Source organism: Anguilla anguilla, chromosome 4 (genome assembly GCF_013347855.1).
Source record: "Anguilla anguilla isolate fAngAng1 chromosome 4, fAngAng1.pri, whole genome shotgun sequence".
NCBI classification, from domain to species: domain Eukaryota; kingdom Metazoa; phylum Chordata; class Actinopteri; order Anguilliformes; family Anguillidae; genus Anguilla; species Anguilla anguilla.
Window position 1 is genome coordinate 54,002,041 of NC_049204.1, and position 10,879 is coordinate 54,012,919.

A 10,879-nucleotide genomic window follows, 5' to 3' on the forward strand; every position below is an offset into this window, starting at 1 on the left:
GTTATCTGCTGTCTTAAAAAACAGACTGTTATTTTTCGTTTGTGCTAGTTTAATAATATGTACAGTCGACAATTTTCCTCGGGTAGGACAGTCGTACAATCCCATGATATTGTTTGTTGTCGAAAATCCGTGTGAATATCTAACTTGGTAGCTAACTGGCCATATCTAGCTGGCAGCCTAATTTGTTTTATTAGTGTACAAGTTCGATGAATCCACTCGTTACTTACCAGTGGATGTTTATAATTTGTAGCTGGACTGTAAGTTGAAGAGTATTTGAGTGGAAGATTGTGTTGGTTCAATTCGTTTTTACAGATTTTCATGTCTGTTTCACTTCCTGTACAGTAAGGAGGCTTGGGGGGGTTGACCGCCCAGGTCTAAGTTAGTTCATAATCAAAACCTGCCCATTTGAGAAAAGCATAGAACTAAGCAATCTATTCTTGTATATAATTGTTGAGACAGAAAGTGCATGGTGTGCATGGCAGATGCGCATATTACCAAAAGAGAATAACGCAGTCGATTTAAGCTACAACAATTGGTGAACTAGATTTGCTTGTTAAACTACTTCGCTATGTCCATTGCTAATTGGAAATCTTGACATTTGTTAAATTGTATTTCAACAACGCTGTACGCTAAACCCTGGGTTTTCAAAAGGGAGTACTTGAAGATATTGTGTGAGGTCCCTGGCCAAACTTGATATACAGTTATACATATTTGGTTTGGTGTGTGTATATATATATATATATCACTTAAACTTGTAATGGGGTCCATGAATGCCTCAGGGCCTAGATCAGAAAAGGATGAAGAAACCTCCCCTGCGCTAAACTAGTGTGTGCGGGTGATGTTAGAAGCCCTGATGAAAAGTTGAAGGGGACGCAGTCCTGTGTGCTAAGCCACGAAGACTCCAAACGAAAAATTGTATGTCCACATTTCCAACAAAATAGATTTACTCTTGTAAATTCTTTTTGTTTTGGTCACATTCACAGACCATACTGTGGTTTGTATGTCTGTAAATATCTGTAAATTTAGAGGCGCATCGCGTTGATGTATTCGCTATAATTAAAAATACAGAGATAGAATAAAGGCATTTATATGAGGCCATATTAGCTATATGAGCTTTGGTGCTTCTATGTTTAAACGAAAACAAAGTATACGATGTTTTGAGCCTACTTCCTATTTGACTTCATAAGTTTTAAATGTCAAATATGCGGTCATGTTCCAAGAAGAATAGAACATTCAAGCAAGTGTTAATACTCGGATGTGGAAAATATTGGAGGAAACTATAATAATGGTTGAACGAAAACATGGAACGAAACATACTTGTATTCAGGGTCATTGATTACATAAGTACAACCTTTAGAAATAACACACGTACACTGAAGGTTATTCCCAGAAAACAAAAAATAAAATGAAATAGCCCAAAGTAGAATGCTTGTAACGTATAGACCCATGTAATGCGTCTTGCGAGAACGAATGAATATCCACCGCCACCCAATGGTCAATAGTGGTGTATCTTATTTTAAAATTTAGTTATTTTTTAACGCCAGATTAAACCGTTAAGTGTCTGAAGTAGCCTACACTCTGTTATATTGTTGCTGGGAACATTTTAAAGATGTTGAAACGGTTTATTGGGTGTGTGGATGGTTGGTTTGTGAAACGGTTCTAATCAATTTTTAAATGAAAATGTAGGCTAATTAGTACCCCGCCATGTTAAAGAAAATTCGTTACGCAATTGTATGCAAGGCAATAGCTTGGATTTGTATAAATGTACATGTATCGCTATACTAATAACGTGGTTGCATTGTTTCAGTAGTTGCCTACGAAGGCAGCAGCAGTACCACGAACCAATCCGGTCGTTTCCCATCATGCACCTGTAATACATGTACATTAAATATATCAAAATAAACCTAAAAATGTTATAAATGCAAATTAATGCACAATGATATGTAACACAACATGTTTTATTGTTTATTCTAATGTAAATGTGGAAATAACCATAACCGAGACATATATGGGCGTGTTGTTGTTTAAATAGACTTGAGTGCCTTTGCTTTTACCGACTGGTCCGATTGTAGTGGGTTCTTGCAATTGATATTTCTCACAGTCAGTTAACTTAATTCCCTGTTTGTTTCCCCCTCCCGCTCACTACGCAATTTGACTAGTCTTTTGATAATTATGCAGAATTGGTTGTACAGATTTGCGAAAGCTTCAAAGGAAATTTCCGCAATAAAGCAAGTTGTAGTTGTCTGTGATAATTACTCGTGAGATATTAATGTGCTTTTGTTTTATCGCAATTAGGCTTACACTGAAACAAAAGATGTGTACCGCTTGAACGCTGCAGATGTATATTGTTGAATCTGAAGACCCCACAGCCTGCAGAAATGAATGTATGGTAAACAATCGCATTTCCCATCATGCCTTTCGGGTCCCCGTGTTGTTAACTTAACACTCCGATAGCGCAAATACGACCTAAAATGAATACGGAATTTATTAACTTAATATAGTTCTCCCCGTGAGCGATTAACATTTTCCTCAATATAGTGATTATGTTGGTGAAAACCCACCATAGTGTGAACAGTTTGGCAACTTTCGGAGTATATATACAGCATGATTACAAAGCTCATGTGGACGGTCCGAAAGTAGTGGGTAATCACAATTGATTGCTACAGTCAGTTACAGAAATCCTTGTTTCTTCTCTCCCCTCTACCACTACTGACTTTGACCGGCCTTTTGTCGTTTTAACGACTAGGACCGTTTGTAGAACGCGATCATTTTAATAAATTACCTTTACAAAATACTTCTGACAGTTCTTTTGATTGATTGCTTTGTAACTGACGCAAAACATTCACATGAATATGTTAAAAATGTAATTTCCATATCTAGGCTACTGGGAAAACTATAAAGTGGAAATATATATACAAGGGTATATTTGGTTTCACAATTTAGAAATGATAGCACTTTTTATACATAGCCCAATTTCAGGGCACCCTAACATTTGGGACAAATTGGTTCACAGGTATTTCTTAATAGACAGTTGTGTTCAATTGCTTCATTTTAGTGCAAGGTGTTGGAGAACTTTCTGTATCTAGTCTTGATTCTATGCTTTTGATTGCCTTTGGAGTCTGTTATTGCCATTTGTCAACATGAGGACTGGAGCTGTGCCAAAGAAAGTCAAAGAAGCTATTATGAGACTAACAAATAAGAAAAGAGGGAAGAAAAAAAACCAAGACAGGCCAAACCTTAGGCTTACCAAACTCAGCTGTTTGGAATATCATTAAGAAGAGAGTACTGGTGAGCTCAGTAATCGCAAATGGCTTGGTAATCCAAGGAGGACCTCTGCAGTTCTGGCCAAATAATTCACACCAGAAAAAAACCCCAAATACCTGCTTGACGGATCAGAATCACTCCTCAGGAGGCAGGTGTGGATGTGTCAGTCCCTACTGTCTGTAGATGATTTCACAAACAGAACTACAGAGGCTACACTGCAAGATACAAACCACTAGTTACGGGGGAAAAACAGGATGGCCAGGTTCTGGATTGTTGAAAAGTACCCAGAAGAGTCTGCAGAGTTCTGGGGAAAAGTTCTTGAGGACAGGTGAGATCAAGATTAACTTGTATCAATGTAATGGAAACAGCAAGGAGTGGAGGCAAAAAGGAATTGCTCAAGATCCAAAGCAACCCCCCTCATCTGTGACATGTATATGTCATGGTTGCGGGTGTGTTATGCCATGTATGGCTGCCACAGGTACTGGCTCACTTGTCTTCATTGATGATGTAGCTGCTGATAGCAGCAGCTGAATTAATTAAGAAATGTACAGAAGCATCTTATTACCTCAAGTTCAAGCAAATGCTTCGAAACTCATTGGGCTGCACTTAAAAGACAATGATCCCAAACATACTGCTAAAGCAACAAAGGAGCTCTTAAAAGCCCAAAACTGGAAAATTCTTGACTGGCTAAGTCATTCACCTGTTTGGAATCCAATTGAACATGTGCTTCATATGGTGAAAAGAAAACTTTAACACAACTATCCCCTGAAACAAGCAGCAGTCTAAACAAATAGCTATTTAGGCTACTAGAGCAAACATGTTTTCATGGGAACTGTTTTTAATATACAAGATTACATTTGTCTCTATACATGAAATTATTTTAAGTTACAAAAATAGTAAATAATTTTTCCCATGCCAGAAAAAGTATAATTTTCAGCTTTGCTTGATTATTGGTCTTCAGATATGTTTCATATTTCAGTACTGTTAATTCATAGATCTGTGTAAGTGGATGGACTGAGGTACCAGGTTTATCTTGTTACCTTAGCCTTACTGATCATAACAATCCAAAAATATGCATATACTCATTTCAATTACCACCCATTTTCCAGAGAAAATAAAACAAAAGCGTTTTCAATTTTTATTTAAAAAGGTTTAAGAAAATACTTCAGAGCTGGTATACAGTGCATGCTTTGGAAAAGTGGAGTTTCTTCATTTAAAAAATACTGAGGAACAGAACCCAACAGAAATCCATCAGTAAAAATGGCACCAGCGCATAGAAGAAACTCCTTTCATACTGCACTCCCATGTTTTCCCCCCTCCACAGTTCCTAGTCATTTCCAGAGATTAAAGTTCATCCCTGTTTTGTGACAATTTTGTTGCATGTCTTTCCAAGAATGTGCTTAAGACCTCCACATTTCGTTCTCCACCTTCAAATTTGACAGGATTCTGCTTGCTGTTGCTGGGTGCAAAGTATATGGTAGGGAAACCCTCTACTTTGTAACTCTCATGAGGAATATCATTTCCAGTGGCATCCATCTTGGCAATGACAAGATTTTTTTCATGCTTGTACTTTTTAGCAAGAGCAAGATATTCAGGCTCCAACTTCTTACAATGTCCACACCATGGCGCATAGAACTCTATAAGGACATCCTTCTTAGTATCCATGACAACCTCTTCAAAGTTTTTACCAACCACCACTTTCACTGGTCCATTATTGCTTCTGGGGATGGGCTGGGATTTGATGATTGGTTTTAATTTTCCTGTAGGAAGGACAGCACACACAAGCTAAGCTATGATCAACACTTAGCCCGATCTACAAATAATTAATACACCATTTAGTATGTGTACAATATCAGCACATTATATCCTTGATGCCTTGCCTGAATTTTGCAGTTGATTATGTCTTATCTATTAAAACACAGTTGTCATCCTTTCTCTCATGATATCCATTCTGCAACTTGCAGCAGCACAATACTTTTTTAGCATTATTCTTAAGAGAAACAATCAAGCATTATCACATTTTCTGCTGAATGGTACAAGTCTACTGCTTTACTATATCATGGAAATTTATATAAAAATTCCAGGGTACATGAATTCACAACGTGATAAGGAAGATATTAATAACTTATTTTACCAGAGTGCTTTAAGCCAATTTAAATAGGACTAACCTTTTTTGAAGGCCACAACAAACTCCCGTAGCACATCAGAGTCAAACTCCTCAGGTTCCATGGCAAACCTCTTGCCTCCTTCTCCCAGAATTCCAACATTTACCTCCTCCCCACTCTCACTCAGACCCAGGCCTTTCAGCTCATCAGCATAGTCTTCCTCATCCGCAATTGCAAAAGTGTATTCTGGGAAATCCTTGGCCACCTCCAAAACCTTGTTCCTCCAAAACTGAGTAGCTGGAATATAAATTTCATTCAATTATAGGATAGTCAGCTATCCTCAAGGCAATCTGAAAGATGTAAATATTCAGACCTCCCTCCATGGGTTCTTTAATACATTTCAGAAGTTGCATTTTTTGCAGTTACAGGTGATGATATCTTCAAGACCAGCTTGCCACTTTACAGCCCTTCATTTCTAAACCCTCAGATTACTCTTTGATATCAAAAGCTAGTGCAGCAATGTTAAAAATGAACACCCACCAACTCTGTAGTCAAAGCTGAAGTCAACTCCATAATATACAACAATCAGCGGCCTCCTGGTGTAACGTTTGGCATCGTTACTCTGTTTTCTGTGTCCAACCAATGGAAGAGTGTGGCTCTTAAAAAAGTCTTTCACTTCAGATACAGTGGTGGAATCCTGCAGGAGGAAAATAATTCAGTTCTACAGATGATTCAAATGGGTAATAGAAAACAGCACTGATTAAATACATAGTTAAACAAGTCATTTTGCAGTGAAATGCTAAAATATTGTGACAGTGATGCAATTTTTGTCATTTTGGCTCTGTTCCCCAGCACATTGAAGAACAAAAAATAAATAAATATGAATTCTGAAATGTACAGAAACATTTTATGGGCTCAGATACAACCAAATGCCACACAACTCATTGGACAGCGCTGCACATTGCAGCAGAACAATGACCCAAACATACTGCTAAAGCAACCAAGGAGTTTTGCAGAGCCAAAAAGTGAAATGTTCTTGACTGGCCAGTAAGGCACCTGTCCTGAATCAAACCGAACAAGCATTTAAATTTCTGAAGACAAGACTGATGGCAAAATGCCCAAAAACAAACAAACTGACAATGGCTGCAGTACAGGCCTGGAAGAACATCACCGGGGAAGATACCCAGCATCTGGTGATGTCTATAAGTTGCAGACTTCAGGCAGTCACTGAATGCAAAGGATTTGCAACGAAGTGCAATGTTATCTGTCCGATTACTTTGGCTCCCCTAAAATTGGGGATGTATAAAAAGAGCTCCTTTATAAGGATTCCTACATGGATCACCTGATTTCGATGTACATACCCTCAAATTAAAGATGACAGTCTGAACTTAAACCTCATATATACTGTTTTATTTCAAATTGAATGTGCTACAGCACAGAGTCAAAACAACACAAATGGTATCACTGTCCCAAAAATGTGCATTTAACTGTATGTGAAACTTACATGAATTGTTAATAAATGTGACTTTGGTTCATATTTTGACTGGAATTTCTCAGGCTGGATCATAACCACTTGGCCAGGAGAAACGTTAAGTAATTTGGAAACGGCACTGTTGAAAGTGTGGAGGAACTTGTAGTCATCTCTCAAGCTGTTACCTTAAAGCAAATCACAATAATTAGTCTTTACTTCACGCCACATAGCAATGACAGTACAAAATGAAAACCTAGATGTAAACCAGGAAACCATGGCTGGGCAGTCATATTAAAGAAATGGCCTTCATGTTCACTCAACAGTTATACTTACAAGTTTCTTGATAGATCTGAAAAGCAGTGTCTTGTTCAGAGGAGAAAACACCAACGATGACAATGTCATCTCCATCTTTTATGAATCCCTGAATTTGTTTCTGATTCTGGACATGCTTTGATGGTGGCCCTGCCTGTTCACCCATGTAATCAATGATTCCTGTACAGAGGGAAAAGGAACTTTTTGGTAAAGATTTCCAAAGAAGTTAAAATCCTACAGTGCTCTTGAGGAGTCCAACTGTGATGTGTCATGGGACATTACATCATGGTGGCTGTAGAGAAATTCTCTGAGTAACTGACAATTTAAATTTCAAACCATAGGAAGATGTGTTCAATGCAACATGAAATCAACAATTTAGCTCTAGAGCAGGAATTTTCTAACTTGGTACTTGGGGACACCTGTGTATGCTAGTATTTGTTCTAACCACAACTGCAACCCCTGAAATATAAAAAGCAGTTAATTGTTCTTAATTAGACACTCAACTTAGACACTCTTGAGGCATGATTTACCCTATTCAGCAATATGAGTTTATACGGCATTAAGATGCGTTTATCGAAAAACATGTTTTCAACACTTTAATTGATCAAGCGATTAACAAAAACCAGCATACACACAGTTTGAAACCCTGGCTGTAAAGATATAAACATTTCTAACCATGCACTGCTGTTTTGTTTAAATTTTATGGTCAGCGAATGGAATCCATTTGTTTGAGCACGTACCATCTTTCTCTCTTGGTCCATTGTATTCAAACGATTTGCCCTTCCGGAAGATTTTGAGAGTTGGGTATCCAGACACTTCAAATCTTGAAGCTATGTCATTTTCCACGGTTGCATCGACTTTTGCCAATGGAATGGGAGGACTGCGCATGCTGAGCACCTTGGCTGCCTTCTCATACTCTGGAGCAAGACGCTTGCAATGGCCACACCTACAGAGTAACAGTTTCTGTTAAAGACTTACAGTAAGCAGGTATAATAAGGTTGCTTCACAAGACCCAAACAGAAAGCATACACCAAAGAAAAAACAAATAGAATCAAACTGCATTGTGAACATACAGTTTCTGCAATAAGTAAAAAGATCCTGGTGCCACTCTGCTGAGATCAAACAGTAGAATGTATTTCTGTAATTATTTGATTAGTTCCTCTGATACTATAAGCTTTAAACAATTTTTTTCCCTAGCTTTCTGTCTGTATGGGGGAGTTGACGTGTTCTATATGAATTTGATTACAAACTGGTAGAATCAGAATTTACTGCTAAAATGATTAATGATTTTTTGGGAGGACTGTTAAAGGTCTTTGTAGTTCATAAACTTTACACTGTCTAAACACAACCCTAACTCCCATATTGAACATCTTTCTGCATTAAGTAGAGTGAGAAAGTGTACTAATAATATTACCGCTCCATTGCATGATAATGCACCAAAGGAGTACAAAATTATAAATTCATCACATTATTAAAAAAGTGAATCAGATTGCACTGTACATTTTGCAATTCCACACATAGGCCTACATATATATAGTCCAAGTTAAAATAATCAACAATTCCCTCAATAGCCATACCCAACTGATTTCATATTTAACTTTTTCTTATACCACAAACTCCCAGATTTAAAGATTTAACTCACACGATCCAAACAGTATGCAAATTGAAAAGGTCATCTCAGTTTTTTTTTCTTGCATGCAAATATGAATGTACTTTAAAGGACGGACCAAGGTGCATAGAACTCCACCAGTATAATTTCAGCATTATTGACCACATCGTCAAAATTATCCTTCGTCAAGACCAGGGTGGCCTCTGGTGGGGGTTTCCAGTCTGGCTGGGCCACCTCTTTCACTCTGGACACAATTGCTATGAAATAAGAGTAGAGAACAACATGAACTGTTTTACTCCAGACTTGAAAATGGCTTTTCAAAGCATGTAAATGCAATGAACTTAAAAACTATAAATCGGTACGGATTCAGTAATACAAAATGATTCTTAACCAGATCACATGTAGGTGTTTTGTTTTTTCCCTGAATTTAATGCGGAGATAAATTGTTTAAAAAAAATTTTTTTTTTTAAAGTCAAAACATGAGATTTTGGAAATTACTGTACCTTCCTCTGTCCGGCTACCATCATAGTCCACTGGTTCCCCCTTCTTTAAGATTTTGATGGTGGGATAGCCAGACACATCAAATCTGCTCCCAAGTTCACTCGATTTTGTGGCATCTATTTTGGCCACAGGAATCGGAGGGTCATTATCTTTAAGTGTCTGAGCAATTTTCTCGTATACAGGGGCAAACTGCTTACAGTGACCACACCTGGAAAAAAGAATGGTTTTAATATTGAGCCAGTGGGCTTAACTGGTCAGTGGTCTGGTATTAAGATAATACTGGACACCATCTTTTAAGTGGTAACTGGCAACTGCCATTCCAGAGCAGAAATGCTTACCAGGGTGCATAGAACTCGAGGAGCACAGTATCCTTATCTTCAATAAAAGTGTCAAAGTTATTATCTGTCAGTATTAACACCCCATTTTCATCTTTAACCTCAGTGTCCTCATCATCATCCTCTTCCTCCTCCTCCTCCTCCTCCTCTTCAGCATCATCTACCTCTTCCTCTGCTATATCTGAAAACAATGATAAACAAATCACGTTCAAATTCAAACTTTATCTTCAGCAGAAAAACTACATCAGTACTCGATCTAATCGGCCTGCCAGTACAGGTTATCCAACACACCGTGGCAGAGGGAAGAAAAAAAAAACAAAAAAAAAAAAAACATTGTGTGGCCTGTGATATATATTCGCAAAATCAAAGAGAGTTGTTTTAAAAATTAGGACTTGAAAAATTAATTTATTCGGTGGCTACACAGGAAAGGCCAGTTAAACAACTTCGAGCGCACTCAATATTTAAGATGCAATTTATGGTAACTAGTTAGCTACACAATGCAAAATAACACGCTGATGACTCCTGTGTGGTGCACGTGATGTACTAGAAGTACTGGGAGATTATTACTAGTATATAGTTAACTAGTTTGCATGAAGTTATTAACCCCAATGCTTGTTCAAAAATAACGTTATGGGCATTGTGTCACCAGTCACAAATCACTGTCAGCTAGCTAACGTTAGCCAAGTAGCTACTTACCATCTTCTTCACCTCGTGTCACTGCGACGAACTGAGCTATTCCGAGCAACACAATAAATAAAATTATTATCTTTCTTTTCATTTTACTTGATCTCCCAGCGAGAGACTCCAAAGATTTCTATACAGCGTTGCTATAATTCCAACGACTTTTACGATCCTGTTAGTTTGAATGAAGCACAGCAGATTACCCTGTCATGCAAAACTGTGGAAAGCAGATGTTGATAAAGAAAATAGCCAAATGGTGAGAATGAGATCACCTCAAAAAGGAGACATCATACTGTAACGTTATCTACGTCAAACCAAACAAAAAAATCTGACTGCACTGCCGGACGGTTTCTTACTGAAAAGCAGGGTGTCAAACTTGAACTACACTGACTTGCCACAATCCCATTGGCTTTCAGTGGGGGTTTTGCACCAATCGTCCAATGCCACTCGATTCAGGGAATCCGGCACGTTCAAAAGCGCGATTGGTTAGTTGGACAATAATTATCTTATTGGACAATTCCACAAAAATTCCCTCACACCTAAAACCGAGACACAGCACTGTTTAAATGCTGCGCTGGTATACTGAACCTTTCGGGTCCTG

At 38.0% G+C, this 10,879-nt stretch overlaps 1 protein-coding gene across 1 annotated transcript; it reads right to left on the reverse strand.

Moving 5' to 3' along the window:
• Positions 1–4,379: 4,379 nt before the first annotated feature.
• Positions 4,380–10,675, reverse strand: LOC118224743 (protein disulfide-isomerase A4-like). Its single transcript, XM_035412405.1, has 10 exons — positions 10,294–10,675; positions 9,601–9,778; positions 9,265–9,470; positions 8,880–9,018; positions 7,893–8,098; positions 7,174–7,332; positions 6,874–7,025; positions 5,910–6,066; positions 5,433–5,666; positions 4,380–5,024 (listed from the first exon to the last, which is right to left on the reverse strand). Exons 1-10 carry the CDS (start codon positions 10,373–10,375, stop codon positions 4,609–4,611), a joined length of 1,929 nt encoding a protein of 642 aa, XP_035268296.1. The 5' UTR covers positions 10,376–10,675; the 3' UTR covers positions 4,380–4,608.
• Positions 10,676–10,879: the final 204 nt, after the last annotated feature.